Source organism: Melospiza melodia, chromosome 6 (genome assembly GCF_035770615.1).
Source record: "Melospiza melodia melodia isolate bMelMel2 chromosome 6, bMelMel2.pri, whole genome shotgun sequence".
Taxonomy (NCBI): domain Eukaryota; kingdom Metazoa; phylum Chordata; class Aves; order Passeriformes; family Passerellidae; genus Melospiza; species Melospiza melodia.
In genome coordinates this window covers 55,270,228-55,289,200 of record NC_086199.1, presented here as the reverse complement: position 1 = coordinate 55,289,200, position 18,973 = coordinate 55,270,228, and the positions used below count along the sequence as shown (strand labels likewise).

Here is an 18,973-nt window from a genome sequence, read left to right as displayed (position 1 = left end):
ACTTTTCCCTTCTGACTGGGGGTTTGGAGTCACACTGGAGTAATGGAAGGAAGAGGACAAGGTGTAATTAGTACAAAACCCCAATTTTATTACAGGTATTTGTTATTAAATATCTCAGTCTCATTCTCAGTATTCCCACCCTTGCATCCCTATCCTTTATCCATCATCCCAGCTCATTGTCCTGGTTTGGAGAAGCTGGTGATCCCACTATTCCAAAGGGGTAGTGGGAACCTCTTAAATTCCTATAAATAGCTTTTAAAAAAACCAAACAAAAACCTCCTTTTCTCCCGTGAGGAGGCTGGGAAGTGCTCCTGGGAGGATGCTGGAATGCTGGGATGCCCCCAAAGCTGAGGTGGGAGGTGGGATCAGCTCCTTTGGGAAGCAGGGAATCACACCCTGCGGGCGGAGTGCAGGTCATAGTCATTGTCCGAGGAGTTGTCCGGAGGGTTGGAACGCCGGCACGCTGCTTCCAGAGCTGTGGAGAGCACGGGTACCCCTCACTGGATGCACATCCATGGAAAAGGAACGGGGAGGAGCCACTTCCAGCACTGACCTGGGTAAGCAGAGAGCTGGGAGCTCTTTTTGGGGGGCTGAGCGTAGTCGTTGTCCCCTCCCTGTCCCCGAGGCCTCGGAGCGGTGCTGGAGCGGTGGAAGGACACTGGAGAAGACAGCAGGATTGGGATTTTGGGGTTGGAACACCAGCTTGGAGGGAGCAAACCCACCCGGGAAGGGGCTGAGTAAAACTGGTCCAAGCCCGCATCCCCATGGTGAGTTATATTCCAAAAGGAAGTGAGATCCAGGGCCCTTGTGCCAGGATCCAGGGGGGAACAGCTCACCCAGACCCCAGATCCATCCCCAGGAACTCCAAACCCCATTCCCAGCTCCCCAGCCAGCAGCTCCTCCTCACCTGTCTGGTTGAGTCCCGTGGGGCCGATCCACTGGCGCTGCTTCCTCTTGGAAACTGAGAGAGAGGGGGAATTGTGTCTCCAAGGATCTTCCCGACCCTTCCTCCAGCTGCCTCCCCCCTGCCAGCCCCATATGTCACCCCCAATAATCCCCCCCTTCCCAATAATCCCCCCCCCCAGGATCCTCCACCTGCTCTTTTGTGTCCGCTTGGAGCTTAATCCCTCTTCCCACTCCCACACTCCATGTGGGACAGGCTTGGGGACAATGGGGCAGGTCTGGGGATAATGGGACAGGGGGATCTGTCAGGCTGAGCAGCCAAATTCTGCCCCAAGGAGTTTAGGGAAGCATCCATGGAGCTGCCAGCCCTGAGCCAGCACGTGGGGATGGTGGAGCGGGAGAAGGAAGAAAAGAAGGATGAGGATCCCGAGGTTGTCCCCTACTTCTCTTCATCAGCTTCCGATAGGCAGGAGGGCCACAGATCAGGGAAAGGATGAGGAAAAGCAGCAGGGCCAGGCAGATGCTCACGACGGTTCCGGCAGATGTTCCCGTGGGAAGCGGCTTTGAGTCCTGGCCTGGAAAGAGCACGGGTGTCACTGGATGTGTCCAGCTGGAGGTTGGTGCTGAGATGTGAACATCCATTACCCCGCCAGGAACCCAAATCCCACGTGGATTTGGTCCCCCCCATCCCTGCCCGTTCCATAGGAGTGGGAATTCTGGCTCCCAGCACGGATCACGTGGCTTACACACAACTCTGGTCCGGGAGCAGCTCCGGCTATTCCCAGGCTTGGGCTGGCAGAGGTGCAGGGGTTCAAGCCCACAGGTGACTCCTGTCGAGGGAGGCTCCCGGATTTCCGTGCTGGAGGTGAGATTCCCACAGCCCAGCTCCCGGCAGATCTGCCGGCCGTGCCTGTCTCGCTGCGCTGCTCTGGACTCACACAGATCCCACCACTGTCCCTCATGGAACACCTGGATGTCCCCTTCGCACGGCGTGGGGCCGGCTGCCAGCCTCCGCAGGGCCCGCGGCTGGGAATCTGGGAGAGAGAGCACATCCACAGGGAGACGGGTTGGATCCACAGGGAGGGGCCAGACCCGTGGGGAGGGGGTGAAATCCACGAGAAGAGGGAGGAGATCCATGGGTACAGGGAGATCAGACCCATGGGAAGACAGGGAGCAGATCCATGGGTACAGGGAAATCAGGCCCATGGGAAAACAGGGGTCAGATCCATGGAGTGGGGTCAGAGCTACCAGGAGAAGGGAGTCAGATCCATGGAGATGGGTCAGACGTGTGGGAAGAAGAGCCAGAACCACAGGGAGAGACGGACCCACAGGCAGACAGGGGTGATATCCACAGGGATACTGCTGTCACATGCTCCTGCTTCTCCCAGCAGCAGCCCCTGGCACAGGGATGCTCCCGGCATCACCCCTCATGCCACAGGGACTGAACCAATCAAGGCATGGAAGGGCTTTGAACTCTTCCCATGGGAAATGCAGCATGGAAGCCAGCTCTGCCAGCTGCCACAGCCCGTTAAACCCCCAAATCCCACGGGATTCCAAGCTGGGCAGATGGCAGGACTCACAAGGAGCCTGCTCTGAGCTTCATGGCTTGGCTCCCTGTGCCATGGAGCTGGCACGGAGCTGATTTCCAGGGAAACACTCATGGAAAACGACAGGGAGAGGCCTGTGGCTGGGAGATGCTCATGGCAAGGGAAAGATGCTCTGGCAGGGACATGCCTGTAGCAGGGAAGAGGCTCATGGAAAAGAAGGGGTATGCCTGTGGCAGGGAAGATATCCGGGGACATGCCCGAGGCAGGGAGATGATGGGAGCATGGAGATGCCCAAGGCATGGAAGGTGCTCAGGGAAATGCCCGAGGCATGGAAGTTGCTCGGCCTGGTGCCTGCCAGTGTTCCCCACCCAGCTGGAATCTGGGATGCTGCCATGGCCGCTCTCCCTCCTCGGCACTGCCGGGAACTGAGATTTCCTGTTTTGCCTTCGCACCCCGGAGAGGAAGAGCAGGAGTGGGTGGATGGGGCCCATGGGGCCGGCTGGGATGGGGCTGGTTCTCGGTTCTGGGCCCCAAAATCCCCCCGGGGTATCCCACCGGGGCGGAGGAGCAGGGAATGGCGGGCGCTCCAGGCCCGTTCTCACCTGAGCAGGTGATGAAGGCGGGCGCTTTCCCCCGGGAGCTGCTCCTGTTGAAGCAGTCCAGCAGGGAGCGGCTCCCGCAGGATTCCACCGCCTCCCACCGCACCGGCAGGTGGATCCCTGGGTCCGGCTCGCCGTGGCTGCTCCCAGCGGTGCCGCAGCGCAATTCCTGGCAGATGAGGGTGACCAGATGTGTCCGGGAGCGCGGGATGCTCGCCACGGCCCCCCACAGCCCCTGCTTGTGCAGCTCCAGGAAGCCGGAGCAGCTGAAATTCCCGTCCACCAGCCGCAGCCTGGGGGGTCCTGGAGAGGGATTGGGGATGGAAGAGGAAGTGTTATGGATTGGGATGGCAATTTTCCCACTATTTAGCGGGAAGTTCCCAAATTTGAGGCTGTGGGTTCCTTGGGATGAGGCGCTCACCCGTGGGCTCCGGAGTGGTGGTCGGGGGTGTGGGTGGGGGCTTGGGAGTGGTTTTCACCGGCTCTGGAATGAGAAGACAGGGGCCACGTGGACATGGATGATCCCTAGGGATTGAGGTGGTCGGGCTGGGGGTCCAGGCTCACCTCCACAGGCAACAATGACGTGATTTGTGCAGTTTTCCAGCTCCCATTGGCATTCAGGCGGGGAACTGCACCTCCTGGCCAGACTCTGTAGCCCTTTCCCACCGGGAATGTTGAACTCCAAGGGCTCAGAGGTCAGGGGGCCACACTCCAGCCTCTGGCAGATCCAACCCAGGTCGCCCCCGCTCATGCTCTCCCAGCAAATCGGTCTCCACTGGTTTTCCCATTTCACCTCCAGTATCCCAGTGCAGCGGCAGCCTCCTCTGGTGAGTCTCAGGTTGGATTCTGTGAGAAAACACCAGGAAAACACCATCATTGGAAGCTTTCCTTCCTTTCCCAGCAGGTTTTCACCCTGGGAATGATGGAAAAGCCCCTGGTGGGGGCCTTGGGAAGCAGCGCAAGGAATGGGAGCGTGGAGGGGTCGAGGGAATGTGGGGGCCTGAGCTGGGACCCCGCGACGCCGCTTCCGGATGATGCAACTCCAGCACTCGCCATGCTCACGGAGCTCTGGAGGCATTCCCAAAGGGCTGCTCCCAAATTCTCACCTCCAGGGATCCGGGTGGCTCCTCCATGGTCGGGGATGGCTGGAAGAAAGAGCGGAAATGGGGCGCCAATCCCGCATCCCACCCTGCGGACCCGAGCCTGGGACAGCGGCTCCGCTGCTCACCCCATTCACGGTTATTTTGAGGAAAAGGCGGATTTTGTGGGAAAACTGGGATTTTTGGGGAAGAAAGGTGATTTTGCTGCCTCCCCACCTGTCTGCTGGGGGACTTTTATGGCTGAGAAAAGACGAGGGCCCTGCAAGTTACCACTAATCAGCCCTGCTCCTGGGTGGAATGTTCGGGAATGGTGCCATGAAGACGAAGGGAAGGGCGGGAGCTGTCAGGGAATGAGGATGTGGGGATACCTGGCTGCTCTCAGCACCACGGGCTCAATCTTGGGACCCTGGGGACCCCCAGGGTGATGTGGGCGGGGGTTTGGGGGTCACCAGGGCGCTTCCCACCCCAAGCCCCAAACCGTGCCTGGCTCAAGGTGCAGATCCCGCCCGGAGCGGGAGAACCGGGAGGGCTCTGCCGCGGGATCTGCGCGGTGCACCGAGGTCAGGGTGCCCGGTACTCACCCCACATTCCCAGCAGGAGGCACAGGACGGGCAGCCGGGCTGCCATGGGCTCCGCTGGTGCCATGGGAGCACGGGAGGCTCCGGGGGCTGCGCCGCCTCCGCTGCCCGGCCCGGAGCAGGCGAGGGAGGGGGCCCGGACAGGAACCGGCTGTTTTTCCTCCCTCTGTGGTTTTTTGACGTCACCCCTGGGCCCGTTTGAAGACTCTGTTGCCTCCCTGGGTCCCGCCAAGCACGAGAGGAAAGGGGTGAGAAAAGTGTGGGGCTCAGCCCCCACCAGATCCCCAGGGTCTCTGCAGCTCTGGGAAGGGAGGTAGTGAATATATCCAGTGCTGAGGGAGATCTGGGGGTCCCCGAGCCCCCCAGGGTTACAGAGGAGTTGATGCCCATCCTGGCATCCCCCAAAATCCTGTGATTACCCCCAGGAATGGGATGGGGGAAGGTTTTATGCAGGCACATCCCAGGCTCTGGCATTCCAGGGACACCCTACACCCCTGCAAGGGCACGTGGGGCAGCAGCGGTGCTGGACCCGGCCAGGGCAGAGGCGTTAATTGATTGTGCCCTAATTAAATGCTCTGAATCCAGGTCAGGCATGCTAATGAGGCAGCTGTTTTCCATTGACTCCGTGGTATTCCTGCTGGAAGGCGAGATGGATGGAACTTCCCATCCCATCCTGCTCCAGCACCCGTGGATGCTCCAGTCCCCAGCCCTGGAGTGGGATCTCGGCATCTGGGTGCTGCCCGTAGCACCCAGATGCTGAGATCCCATCCCTGTTATCCCAGGGATTCTGCTGATCCTGATGGGAACAGGCCCTGTTGGAATATCCCACGTGGGGGTCCTGGACCTGCCCACCACCCACTTTGGCTTTGAAAATTCCCTGGAAAAGGGGTGCAATTCCCGTGCCTGCTCCCAGGATTCAGTGGAGGGTCTGCAAGCTGCAATCCCCCAAAATCAACCTGAAATTTGGGATTCCCCTCAAACATCCCAGGACTCTGTGCCTCTGGAAAAGATCCTGTTATCCAGGGGTGTGTGACCCCCATGGATATGGGGTGCTTGGGCCCCAGCCCTCCCCGCAGAGCCGTGACTGCTTCTGGAGGCCATGAGATCCCAGGGGGAGGATTTGGCTTCGGATGGAGCCTCCGCCTTGCCTCGGGCGCTGCGAGTCAGCTCAGCATCCTGAGCGTGCCGTGGCAGCTCGGGATGATTGGAATCCCTTCCCGGGGGGGGTTTGGGGGGCGCTGGGAGGTGCTGACAACGCTGCCAGCCGTGAGGAGCCTTTCAAAAAGCAGGAGCTGCCTTTGGAGCGAGCGGGAAGGGGCTTGTCGGCTGCCGGCACGCTGCTGGGATCATAATGATGAGGAAAAGGGGGATTTTCGGGGCGGGAGCAGCTCGGAGGAATGGTCTGCGCTGATGAGGCTGTGAGGGGGTGGAGGTGACACCTTGGCTGGGTTTTCATCTCCAAGGGCACTGGTGCCCTCAGGATGTGGGTATCCCCAGGGAATTGGTGCCCCCCAGGGCTTTGGAACCTTCCAGGGCTTTGATATCCCCAGGGAATTGCTGCCCTCCCTGGAATCAGCACCCTCAGCACGCTGCTGCTCCTCTGCACATCGGGATCCCACCCAGTGCATCCACACCCTGAATTTTGGGACCCCTCCAGGGCATCAGGACCCCCCGCAATTCATCGATCCCTCCAGGCTTTTCCATGCCCCAATCCCAGCGATCCCGGCACCATCACCTCCCTCCCAGCCCCCCGGCACCCGGAGCAGGGCTGGGGCACCCCCGTGCCCGCTGCGCTCGCAGCCCGCGCCTCGCCGTGCCCTTTGTCGGGGTTTTGCTGCTATTTTGGGATTTCCTCCGTTGTTGCGGCTCCTTTGTGCGGGGCCTCTCGCTCACAAACAGCTGGAGGATGTGGGGGGGCCCACATTTTCCACTTGGGGTGCAGCTGAACCCCGGCCTGCTCCTCGGGGAGGCAGAAATCCGATGGCAGGGCTGGGGTGGGAGCAGCCGGCTTGGGATGGGATGGGATGGGATGGGATGGGATGGGATGGGATGGGATGGGATGGGATGGGATGGGATGGGATGGGATGGGATGGGATGGGATGGGATGGGATGGACGGCAGGGAAGGGGCAGAGGGGTCCCAGTCCCGGGGTGATGGGTGGGTGTGTGCCCCCTCCCAGCTGGGAGCACCCCAAATCCCAAAGCTGGGATGATGCTTGGCTCCAGGAAGCTGCTTGTCTCCAGTTTCTTGCTGGGGTATGGATGGATTGGGAGATGCTGAAGGGTTTGGGGGCTGTATCCCACCCTCACAGGGCACCATCCCATGGGTTTGGGGTGGCACCTCAGTGGCTTCCTTTCCAGCATCTCTGGAGCCTTTCTGGACAGGATTTATGGGCAGCATGTTCCCAGGATGGGGACTGTCCCAGAAGGGTGTAGGCAAGCTCTGGGGGGACACATGGGACTTCCATGTCTGCCCTTCCTGCAGTTTAATTTCCACCCCTGGTGCCATAGAGATGGATCAGGGCCCTGCCTCCCCCTTCCCTGCTCCTGTGGGCCGGGAGTGGGGTATTTGGCCATCTCTGTGTCACTTAGTGGATGAGTGGGAGCACTTGGTGGTCCTGCCTCACTGTGGGGCTGGTGACACCCCTATGGACAAGGGACACGGTGGGAAAAGCTTTTAATGGCAGCACAGAGGAGATGGCTGGAGAATTCTGGAGGAGAAAGCCGGAGAATTCCAGGAGATTCGGCCTCTGGAGTGGTGGGGCAGGCTCAGTAGGCAGAGTCCTGGATGTCGTCGTAGTCGCTGCCCTCGGAAAAGTCGGGATCCTCCCCGTGTTCCCCCGAGGGATAGGATGGATCTGACCAGCCTGCAGAGACAGAGCCTGTCAGGAGGATTTGGGCACGCCTGGAGATCCCTGTGTGCCCCACCAGCAGCGCAGAATCCTCACCTGGATGTGGGGAGGGGTCTCCGGGGCGCTCCCTCTCCTGCACGTTCTCATACCACTCCCCCGAGGAGGTGCTGGAGCTGCCGTCGGGATCGGGATCTGCCGGAGCCGCAGGTGCCCAGGGCTGGGAGGGCGCTGGGGCGGGCGCTGCCGGGGGAGCTGGGGGCGCTGGGAGGAGCAGAGTCACTGGCTGGCACTGCCCAGCCCTGCTCCCACTCCCTGGGGTCCCATTCCCTCACTGAGGCTGAACCCATCCATCTTCCCATCCCTGGGGTCCCTCTATCCCTGCTCCCATCCCTGCTCCTCTGCTTGGGGTCCCTGAACCCTCATTCCTTTCCCATCCCTGGGGTCTCGGCATTCCTTTATCCCATCCTTGGTGTCTCCCCATCCCTGCTCCCATCCCTGCTCCCACACTTCCCACCTGTGCTGTAGCCGTGGACAGCGGGGGGAATGCTGCCATTCCAATAGGGCTCCGTGGATGAGGATGAGCTGGAGGAGCTGCGGAGTGGGGGGCCCGGCCTGGCCGGCTCTGTGGGAACAGAGGCATCAAATGTGGGAACAAAGAGATTGGAAAAGGGCATGGCCACCCTTCAATCCATGGGATAGACCCTCCTTGTGCCGTACCATCCGCAGGGAATGGCTCCATCCTCTCCTGGCTGGGTCTCGGATGGAGGAGATCCTCCCTGGGATGCCGGCGCAGGGAGTCTGTGGGAAGGGCAGAGGGGTGGGAACATCCTGGGTGACAGGGATCCCGGGACAGGGCCTCAGGGATCCCAGAGAAAGCGGGATGCTCACTGTAGAAGGTGGACAGGGCGATGGGAGGCTTGCTGCTGAACTCATAATATTCCGAGTCGGAATCAGAATCCTTGGAAATGGCTTTGACCAGACAGTCTGGGGGGTGACAAGGGGATGTGGCATCTGTCACAAGCTGGCACCTCTGGCCCCACAGCCCCTGGGAGGACCTGCCAGACCCACCTGATCCTTTGGGAAGGCTGGTGGGAGCCTGCCTGTAGTCGTTGGGGATCCCGGAGGGTGCCATGGGGCTCTGGGAGCTGTGGGTCACCAGGACTGGCATGGGAGTTCCCAAGGAGGACATGGCTGTGGGGACAAGGGGATGCACACACTCCATGGCTCAGCTGAGCCCAAAAAGTGGGGATTGTGTCCCAGTTCCATGTCCAAATCCAGAATTCCTTACCACTCCTCTTCCTCAGCCTCAGCAGGGCAGCGGAAAAGGCCAGCACGGAGAGCAGGAGCAGCGTGGCCAGCACCAGGCACAGGACAAAGAGGAGACTGTCCCCCGGTGGTGTCCCCTGGGTCGGGGTCCCCTCCTCGGCTGGGACAGAGAACGGACACAGCTCATCCCACACGAATCTTACCTCCTGGGAACTGTACCCTGATCCCACGGAATGGCCGAGGGCTCGGACACTCACCCTGCAGGACAGTGACATTCCTGGGTGTCACCTCAGCTACTGTGGGTGTTGGCATCTCCAAACCCTGGGAGCCTGGGAAGTGCAGGGACGGAAATCAGATGCTTGGGAGAGAGCCGGGCCCAGGCCGTGCCTCAGATCCCATCGGGAAGGATGCGGTACCATTGCAGATGACCCCAGCAGCCCCGGATTGGTAACAGGGCGCAGATTTGTTGAAGGTCCAGCGGCACTGTTCCAGCGAGGGCTGCAGGCCCTCGCACATGTACGTCATCTTCCCGGGGAGCGTGTGTGGGAAGGCCGGCCGCTGGAGCACATCCCCGCATCCCAGCGACCGGCACAGCACCGTGGCCTCCGTGTCGTACCAGGTGCTGTTACACACCGTGCTCCAGGTGCCTCGGAAAAACACCTCCACCCTGCCGGCACACGCATCCCGGCCTCCGGAGAGCCGCCACTCCTGGTGCTCTGCGGGAAGAGCGCGGCGGTGAGGATGCGCCATGCACATCCCCATCTCTGGAATGTTCCAAACCCACCTGAGCAAACCACGCCGGCGTCCTCCTTGTGGCTGCAGTCGTGCTCCGTCGTGGTGGCCGGGCATTCCCAGAGGTGCCTCTCGTGTCCCTGGCATCCCACGTCATCCCGCAGGATGGGGCCGTGCCCGCGGCCGAAGGCGGCGTTGCCGGGGGCTCTTGTGGCGCGGCCGCACCGCAGCTGGCGGCACACCACGTCGGCGTCGGCAATGTCCCAGCCGTCGTCACACACCGTGCCCCATGTCCCCTCCTGCTCCAGCTCCACACGGCCCTCGCAGCGGCCCCGGCCACCCGCCAGCCGCAGCGCTCTGGGAGCTGCGAGATACACCGGGAAGGGTGAGCTGGTGTCATCCCAGAATCCCGAAAAGTGGGTGTAGGGATGTCCCTCACCCTCCCACACTCACCTGGAGTCACCGAGGTGTTCCCTGCCGGAGTGCTGGGAGGTTCCGTCGTTTCTGTGGGGACTGTGGGGAGAAAGGACACAGGGATGAGGAACTGAGTCCTCCAGGATTCCCAGTTTGGAAGGGTGCATCCCAAACCCACCAAAATGTGGCCAAGAGGATTCTCCCAGCTGTGAGTGGCACAGCGGGAATGCCCCCGGGCTCTGGCAAAATGGTCATGGAGCTGCTGCATCCCAAAAATCAATCCCTGTGTGCCCCAGGAAGTTTCTCAGGGCTAAATCCTGGTGTGGGATCTGCTGGGAGAATTTGGCCTTAAATATGGGAATACTGGGACACGACTCAGCGGTGGAAGAGCTGAAATTTGGGACGCCATCCTGCATCCGTGTTGTTCCCGCCTTCCGGTTCATCCCTGCAGACACAGAGGGGCTGGACCTGTCCGTACCCACCTGCCTACACCCATTCCAGAGCCACAGGTGAGTGGGTGATCCAGTTATCCCTAAAAATGCCCCATTTGGCTCCTCCAGGGGGAAGGACTCAGCCCCAGAAGTGAGGCATCCACTTGGGTGGGGTGGGATCCACTGGGGCTGCTTGGGTGGGAATCCTGGGGAGAGCCACCAGAGCTGATGCAGTGTGGATTGGGGTTACAATGTTCAAGGAAAAGGCCTGGGGTGAGGGGAGAAGGTGGGAATGAGCTGCTCCAGGTGGGGACGGAGGTGTGACGAGGGCGGAAATGGGGTGATGGGGTGATGGGGCCATTTCCTGATCAATTGGAGGCCTCGAAGCAGCTCCTGGCAGACATTTTGGCAGCCGAACAATCCCAAATCCTGCCAGGGTGGGGAGGACAGGTGGCATCACATCCCAAAACCATCCAGGGGGTACATGAGAGACAGGATGGGCTTCAGGCCCTGAGTGTCACCCTGTTCCCAGAGGGATTGTAGGTGGAATGGCTCTGAGAGCACCTTTAGGGGCTTAGAGTCCTCTTCTAGGGGTTCCCAGGGTGCTTTTTGGGGGATCCAAGGGGACCTTAACATTTAGGAGAATCCCCAAGCCTTAGGACATCCTTTCAGGGCATCCCTTTCCCTCTGAGTGTGTTGAGGGGCAGCATCCTCCACCACTGACACCCTTGTTGGGGACCCCCCAGGGCCCCCAGTGCTCCCCCTCCCAGACAGGTAGCAGGTCCCCGACCCCCAAATCTGTGGCTCCACCACCCCAAGGTCCCAAGAGAGCGACAGCAAGGGCCAGGATGGGGATAGTGACGTACCTCGTGCAGGTGCCACGGCAGAGAGAGCCACCAAGAGCAGGCAGAGCCCCCCCATGCCATCAGCGGGGCATCCCCATGGGATTCAGGGCTCTGGGATTCAGGGGTCCCCCTCTCAGCAGCCTGGGGACGTGGCTCGGCCGTGCCCCTGCGCTCCGGCAGCTCCGGGACTGTGGCGGTGGGCAGGAAGCCGACTCAGTGCTCTGGGGTGGAGGAGGTGATGGGGTGGCTCCATCCTGCCCTGGCGGGGAGGAAGCAGGGTTTTGGGGAGCCCAGAGACCCTCTGGGGCACAGGGGCCTCGTGGGTCTGCTGCTCCCAGCCCGGGGGACACAGATCTGGTGGAGCCATCGTGATCCACAGCTCGTTTGTGCCTCTGGGTCGTGGATTTGGGGTGGCGGCACAGGGGGCTCGGGGCCCCCTGAGGTGTGGGACATCTTTGGGGTGATGAAGAGCCGGGAATTCCCCTCTCCTCCCTGTTTTTTGGAGTCAGTGTTACCTGCAGCTCCACATCCTGAGCGTCTTCCAGCACATGCAGGATCACCCCAGAACCCTCCAGGAATATTAGGTGAGGGTAAGGCTGTAATTTCCACGGATGGGAGGTGGGGCATCCCAGGAGACATTGATCCCCACCGTGGGTGAGGGCTGGGATCCAGCTGGACACCTGGGGGCCCAGGATGCTGGGAAGGGGGGGGCAGGACTCCAGTCACCCCGTCTCAGCAGGGTTTTGGGAAGTTTGGGGAAGCTGGGAGCAGGATAACGGGGTGGGGGATCTCCTGCTGTTACCCAGGGTGTCTTGGGATTGCTGGGACTTATTGGGAAGCTGGAAGAGTGGGAATCCCCGTGGCCACTAATACAGGGAGGTGCTGAGGGGACATTTGGGAATGTTGGGAACATGCAGTACCAGGCTGGTGTTGGGGTTGGAAAGGTGGAGGAGGAAGATGGCAGGAGAGGGAGGAAGGAGATCCCTTATCCCAAGGTGACCCCAGCTGGGCCACAGCCAGGCCCAGCCCTGGATCCAATCCCGTGACCAGCTCCCACATGGAGCCAAGGTCAAGGGCATGTGCCCATTCCCAGGAGCCTGGCACTGCCATGGGGGCAGGGTGGGACCTGCTGTCGGGATCACAGGAGAGGGCACAGAGAAGAATCCCAATTGTTTTTTTAAATACTTTATTTTTGTAACAACGTCAGAATTAAAAATTTTCCATAAATACCAGCCCCTGGCAGCCCCTTCCCGGGCGTTCCCGATAAAAAATGTGTACAAAACGGATGCGTGGCCGGGGTGAAGGTGGGGGGATACGGGATCCTCCCCGGGATCAGACCACAGGAATCATCACCACCATCATCATCACCACTATGAACACCATGTCGCAATGAGACCCAAAGCAGTAAGAGCATCCCAAATTCCTCCCCGGCGCCGCCGGGATCCAGCCCCTATAAGGACAGGGCTGGGAGACCCCCCCTCACCTCTGTGGGCACCTCGGGGTGGTCCCAGGAGGCCACCAGTGGTCCCCGGCCCATCCCGCTGGGAAGGGGGTCGGTGTCCCCCCAGCACGGCACGGAGAGGAGGTCGGGCCCTTACTGGTTTGCCCGGGAATTGGGGGGTCCGGGAGTCGCCCCTCGGGGTCAGGAGCTGCCGCGGATCCTCTCCATGTAGCTCCGGAGCTCCTCGGGATCCCGCAGCCCCATGTCCTCGCACACCCAGCGGATGTCGTCCTCGCTGGCCACCAGGATGGACTGCACGTGGGGGGTGGCCGGGGGGGGCTCCTCGGGGACACGGGGGGGCCCGAAGGTGACAAACTCCACCCGCTTCCTGCGGCCGCCCCCCGGGGCCGAGCCCTCCTTGCGGGGCGGCGGGGCCGGGGAGCCGGGGGGAGCCCCGTCCTCGCCGGAGCCCGGGGGGCCCCCACAGCCGCAGGGGGGGCCCGGGGATGCCGGGGGCTCCGGCTGCCGGCGATCCGGCTGCGGCCGGTCCAGCTGCTGCCGATCCAGCTGCCGGCTCAGCTCCTCCTGGTCGGTGCCCAGCCAGACCCAGTTGTGGGGCTGTGGGGCCGAGGGGGCCCCGCCCGGCTCGGGCAGCTCCTTCTGCTGGTAGCGGAGCACGAAGAAGATGCAGTTGACGAGGAAGATGAAGATGGCGAGGCAGAAGACTCCCAGGAGCACGTACATCCCGATTTCCAGGTCTGTCACCCGCTCCGGAGCCTTCACTATCTCCTCCTCATCTTCCTCCTCCTCTTCCGTGCCGGCACGGTTGCGTCCGTAGCCTTCCTCCTCGTCCTCCTCCTCCGAGGAAGACCCCTGGAGCTTGGTGGCGGCTGGCCCCACGCCCGCGGGGTCCCTCTGTCCCACGGTCACCGCTTCCCCGGACATGGCGCCCTCGGCCCGCGGGAAGGGCCGGGGGCTCCCGGGAGAGGGGACCCCCACCTCGAGCCAGGCCGTGCCCGTGGCCAGGGCGGCCGCGCGGTGCCGGCCACGCCGGCACGGATCCGGGGGGTGCAGGCTGAGCTGGAGCAGGGCCCCCCGGCCCGGCCCCTCGGCCACCACCCACGGGTGGGCAGCGGGGACCCCAGGGGAGCCCCTGACGGTGGCGACGGCGCGGTCGAGGGACGTCACGGTCAAGGCCACATCGTGCCACCCGTAGAGCTCCAGTGGGGCCAGCGTGTGGTCGGAGAAGGACAGCCAGATGGACAGGGTCGCTTCCTGGCGGGATGACAAGCGGGATGGCAGAGGTTTGGGGGACACCGGGGAGGCTGGGGGTCACCCCCCACCCGTCTCACCTGCTTGAGGGCCCGTAGTGTGGGTGTCCCCAGGACGGTGGCGGTGATCACGCCAGGATGATCCGGCTCTGTCCGCAGGGACAAGGAGAGCCCAGCCACCACCTGGGCACGGAGCTCTGTCACCGTCACCTTCTCCTCAGAAACCACCAGCGTCTGCTCCCCCAGGATGGAGTCGGAGAGCGGGGAGCGCACCTGGAAGCACCTTGTGAGTCCTCCAACGTTCCTCACGGCCACTGTTTCCTCTTCCCATCCTGTGCCAGCTCCTCTGTCCCCTCCCTCCCTGTATCCTGCCCAGCTCCCACTGGGATCATTTCCAGTCCTGCAGCTCCATCCCTGCAATCCTCCCACACCCCCAAATCTTCCCAGGATCCCCCAAATTCCCCACAAACAACACCCAATTACCTCCACGGAGGTGACTCCAGGCTCCCGGCCCACCACCACAGCCCCTGCTTCCAGTGAGGCCACGCGGGGGTCCTGGACACGGGTCCGGGCAGCCACCAGGTGGGTGACATCCAGGAGCCACTCGGGGCCGGGCAGGTAGGACAGGTGACGGCCACCATCCAGGGGGTGGGCCACAAAGTGTGCCAGGACACGGAGCGCCGTGCGCTGGAACTGGGGCCGGCAGCTCCGCGCCCGCCGCTCCGGCTCCTCTGCAGCGTCCTCAGACTCCACCATGGCACTGGGGACAGGGGACAGGGACAGGGTGAGGAGAGTCCCAGGATGGGGTGACAAGGGGTTCCCCAAGGACAGGGGAATAGGGATTGCAGGACAGGGTGACAGAGATTCCACAACAGGGTGACGAGAATCCCAGGACACAGGAGTGTGTTGGGGGCTCACTGATGCATCCCCACACGTCAGGTCCCAGCCCCATCCTGTCTCCCCCTTTTCCCACCATCCCATTCTGTAGGCCTCACCTGTCAGGCCCCCCGGGCACTTTCCAGCCACGGAGCTGCTCCAGGATGGGATCTCCCAGCTGGACACGGAGCGGGAGCAGCGGAGCCCAGACGGAGAAGCTCAGCTCCGCCCGCAGCCGGCGCACCCAGAAATCCACGCGGGCCCCCCGCGCCCCTCGGCTCTCCTTGCCCCCCACAAACACCAGGTCGCAGGAATCCGACACCTGCAAGGGCACGTGGAATGCCATGGGAATGTCCCAGGGTGAGGCGGGATAACGAGGGGATAGCAGGACTCACCTGCAGCACCTGCTTGTCAGCGGATTCGCATCCGACGGGATCCGTGAGCTCGGACACGGCACCCCCTGCTTCCACAGCCACCAGTTTGACCGGGATAACGCGGGGCACCCCGGTCAGCGGCGCCGTGTTCAGGATCTCCAGCTCCTGGAAGCACAGCGGGATGAGGGGGCGCTTCCCGCGGGATGGAGGGCTGGAATGGGATGGGGACACCCACCTGCACCAGCGGGACGAGGGCACGGATGTCCCGCTCCGACACCTGGATTTCCCAGACCAGTTTGTCCTTCTGTGCCTCGGGATCCTGGCCGGGATACTCCACCTGCCACGTGAGGGGCCGCGCCGGCGCCAGCCCCCCCGTCCCGTTTTCCACAGCCACATCCAGGTGCAGGAACTCGGCCGGCTCGGACACCCTGCGGCACCACACCGGGATCAGGGTGGAACAACCCACAATTCCCACCGGGAGGGGGGATTGGGATATTCCCTACCTGGAGCTGTCAGGGATAGCAGGGATGTCACCGAGCCGCCGGCATGTCACCACGGCCGTGGAGTGCTTGGGACCACGGGAACGCTCCAGGTGCACGCTCCAGGTGCTGGGTATTGTGGGGCGGGCGGAGACCACCTGCAGGCCCTTCTTGGCCTTGATCCTGTGGGGCATGTGGTGTCACACAGTGTCAGATGGTGTCACACAATGCCCCAAAATGTCACACAGTGTTAAAACAGTGTCACACAGTGTTAAAACAGCGTCATACAGTGTCAGATGGTGTCCCACAGAGTCACCCACAATCACTCGGTGTCACCCACAATCACTCGCTGTCACTCGCTGTCACACAGTGTCACTCACAGTCACACAGTGTCACACAATGTCACACAGTATCAGATGGTGCCACACAATGTCACAGTCACACTGTCACACAATGTCACTCAGTGCACATGGTATCAGATGTTCTCATACTGCCACAAATTGCCACACAATGTCACAGACTGTCACACAGTGTCGCTCACTGTCACAGTGTGTCACTCACAGTCACACACTGTCACACACTTTCACATAGTGTCACATAATGTCTGTCCCACAGTGTCCCCGTTGTCCCCGCTGTCACCTCAGGGTCAGGCTGTCAGCGGTGAAGTTGTGGTGCAGGGCGATGGTGGCCGTGAAGCGCTGCCCGGGCCGCAGGGGGACGTTGGGGACACGCAGCAGCACCTTCTCGTCCAGCCGCACCTCCTGCCGCCGCTCCGGCTCTCCCGCCCGCAGCTCCAGCATTGCCAGGAATCTGGGAGCCTCCCGCTCCCGAGCCCCGCACTCCCCCACGCTGTAGTGCAGCTCAGCCGGCTCCGGGCGCTCCGGAGGCTCCGCGGGGTCGGAATCTCGCCGGCGGCTCCGGTGGGAATGGAGGGATCCCAGGGAGAACCAGCGTGGAGGGATCTCCAGCTCCACCACGCACACACCCAGTGGGGCCTGCAGGGGAGTCCTGGGATTAGGCTGGGGGGGAGCAGTGGGTCCCCAGGGTCCCCAGGGTGGCACTGACCTGCAGGCGGCATGTCCCCCGGGCCACCCGCCCGCGGTGGTGAGCGTGGAGGGTGGCACAGGGGAGATCCCGAGTTCTGGAGTGATCCCAATCCCTTGAAGAATCCCAGTTCCCAGGGTGGTCCTGCTGCTGATGGTGGTCCTGGTCCTTGAGGTGGTCCCAGTACTTGGGGTGATCGTGGATCCCAGGGTGGTGCCGGTCTTTGGGGTGATCCCGGACTCCATGGTGGTCCTGCTGCTCGGGGTGGTCCTGGTCCCTGGGGTGGTCATGATCCCCAGGGTGATCCCGGACCCCAGGGTGGTCCTGCTCCCTGGGATGATCCCAGGCCCTGGGGTGACCCTGACCCCCAGGGTGGTCCCGGACGTCAGGGTGATCCCAGAGCCCAGGATGGTCCCAGTCCTTGGGATGATTCCGGGCCCCGGCGTGATCCCGCTTCCCAGGCATCCAGTCGGGCCCATACAGATGGAAGAGGACACGGGCCACGGGCTCAGCAGGGGACACAGAGCTCTCCAGGGACACGGCACGGATGGCCCAAGCTGAGCTGGGGGCGCTCTCCGTGGACACCTCCTGTAAGGACACCAGGATGGTGGTGGGGGCCGGGACACCCAGGGGTGGCCCAGGGGACACAGGACCCTTGGTTACCTGGCGGATGCTGAACGGGGGGTAGGTGGCCTGGAACAGGGGCTGGGATCCGGCACGGAGCAGCAGGAATGCCTCGGAGCGGGTGTGCAGGGAAGAGTTGGGGGCCACGTCCTGATCCACCCTCTGCAGCCGGTAGGACTCGGGCACCCCAAGGACCTCCAGCTCCACCGGCAGGAACACGGGATCCGGGGGCTCACCGTCACCCCTCACTGCAGGGACAAGGACGTGTCACATCCCGCAGGGACACAGCGGGAATGGGGTGTGCAACTGGGGGTCTTTGTGGCAGCACACAGAGTGACCCCCTGCCTGGGCCACCACATTCTGAGGTCACCCCTGCCACGGTTGCCCCATCCCGGGGTTATCCCATCCCTGCATCAGGATTGGGGGGCCGCTTCCCTGTGGGAATGCATTCCCCACTGGGGAGAGGGTTGGAACCGTGTCCTGCAGGGTGGGATCCAGGCTCCAGGTGCCCTGATCAAAGGGATCCCTCACCACACGGAGCAGATCCCACCTGGATGCCCGGGCAGGGCTTCCTCACAGCCGGGAATTGATCCCACCGAGGGGATCAGGCGTGCGGGAGAGAGGCCAGGCAGATCCCGGGTTCCGGGGGGAAAGGGGAGCCCCTCGGGCAGCGGGTTCCCGGGGGGACCGGGAGGAGATTCCCCCCTCGAGATCCCAGCGGATCCAGCGTTCCCCGGGTGATCCCCTTGGGATCCCAGGCGGCGGAGGGGGCACGGATCCCCGCGGATGGGGGACGCGGATCCCGGGGAACGCGGGGAAGGAGGAGGAGGGGGTGAGGTCGCCCCGGCTCCCTGGATCCCGGCGGAACGGAGGGACCCGAACGTGGGGAAAGGGGAGAACCGACCCGGCTTGCGGGTCCACGCGGGAGCGGATCCGGGCAGGACGGCGGGAGGGGCGCGGAGCGGGGTCGGAATCGGTGCCCGGTGCTGTTCCCGGTGCCAGCTGCCGTTCCCGATGCCTTTCCCGGTGCCGTTCCCACTTACCCGGGGCGCAGAGCAGGGCGGCGGCCAGCAGCGCCAGCCGGGGCGCCGAGGCCATGGCCGGCGGGGGCTCGGTCCGTGCGCCGGTGCCGCCGGTGCCGGTGCCGCCGGTGCCTCCTGCCGCTCCGCCGGTGCCTCCCGTCCCTCCGCCCCCGCGCCGAGACAATGGGGCCGGGGCGGGACCGGCACCGGCGCCGCCTCGTCCCGCCGGGTCCTAAAGCCCGGCCGTGCCCGGTGCTCCGGCTCCTGCTCCACAGCCCGAGCCACATCCCATCTCATCCCACTCCCCATTCCCAGCCCACTCCCCATTCCCAGCCCTGCTCCCCATTCTCATCCTCACCCCATTCCCCATACCCATCCCTGCTCCCCATTCCCGACCCTCATCCCATTCCCCATCGCCATCTCTACTCTTCATCCTCTTCCTCATCCCCATCTCAGTCCTTGCTCCTCATCCCATTCCCAGCCCCACCCAGCACCGGACACCCCCGGAGCAGAGCAGGAGGGTGGGAATTCTTCCCCCAGCTGCCATCCATCTTTCCCTGTTCCACCAGGGACACTG

General features: G+C 63.0%; 3 protein-coding genes across 3 annotated transcripts; all 3 read right to left on the bottom strand.

Annotated features, from left to right (window-relative positions):
- Nucleotides 1-67: 67 nt before the first annotated feature.
- On the bottom strand, nt 68-4,776 carry CD5 (CD5 molecule). Its single transcript, XM_063159516.1, has 10 exons — nt 4,731-4,776; nt 4,156-4,194; nt 3,614-3,895; nt 3,471-3,533; nt 3,053-3,352; nt 1,650-1,937; nt 1,347-1,478; nt 908-961; nt 554-658; nt 68-475 (listed from the first exon to the last, which is right to left on the bottom strand). The coding sequence occupies exons 1-10, from the start codon at nt 4,774-4,776 to the stop codon at nt 390-392; spliced, it is 1,395 nt and encodes a 464-aa protein (XP_063015586.1). The 3' UTR covers nt 68-389.
- Nucleotides 4,777-7,385: 2,609 nt separating this feature from the next.
- On the bottom strand, nt 7,386-11,448 carry CD6 (CD6 molecule). The gene is given in 13 exon segments (XM_063158290.1): nt 7,386-7,592; nt 7,674-7,838; nt 8,092-8,199; nt 8,295-8,375; nt 8,466-8,561; nt 8,646-8,768; nt 8,866-9,003; nt 9,101-9,172; nt 9,260-9,572; nt 9,575-9,939; nt 10,029-10,088; nt 10,360-10,434; nt 11,287-11,448. Coding segments are annotated over 13 exon segments (1,749 nt in total). The 5' UTR covers nt 11,342-11,448; the 3' UTR covers nt 7,386-7,494.
- Nucleotides 11,449-12,434: 986 nt separating this feature from the next.
- Nucleotides 12,435-18,683, bottom strand: TMEM132A (transmembrane protein 132A). Its single transcript, XM_063158288.1, is given in 12 exon segments — nt 12,435-13,981; nt 14,059-14,250; nt 14,461-14,737; nt 14,973-15,175; nt 15,249-15,392; nt 15,463-15,655; nt 15,731-15,889; nt 16,346-16,701; nt 16,772-17,338; nt 17,414-17,622; nt 18,418-18,481; nt 18,483-18,683. Coding segments are annotated over 12 exon segments (3,639 nt in total). The 3' UTR covers nt 12,435-12,907.
- Nucleotides 18,684-18,973: the final 290 nt, after the last annotated feature.

What these genes read in the sequence shown, in the direction of transcription:
- CD5 (XM_063159516.1), bottom strand. Translation starts at nt 4,776, where the DNA reads ATGGCAGCCCGGCTGCCCGTCCTGTGCCTCCTGCTGGGAATGTGGG. An exon ending in AGCCACCCGGATCCCTGGAG is followed by an intron (nt 3,896 to 4,155) that starts GTGAGAATTTGG and finishes GTTTTCTCACAG; the next exon opens with AATCCAACCTGAGACTCACC. An exon ending in TCGGAAGCTGATGAAGAGAA is followed by an intron (nt 962 to 1,346) that starts GTAGGGGACAAC and finishes CCTCTCTCTCAG; the next exon opens with TTTCCAAGAGGAAGCAGCGC.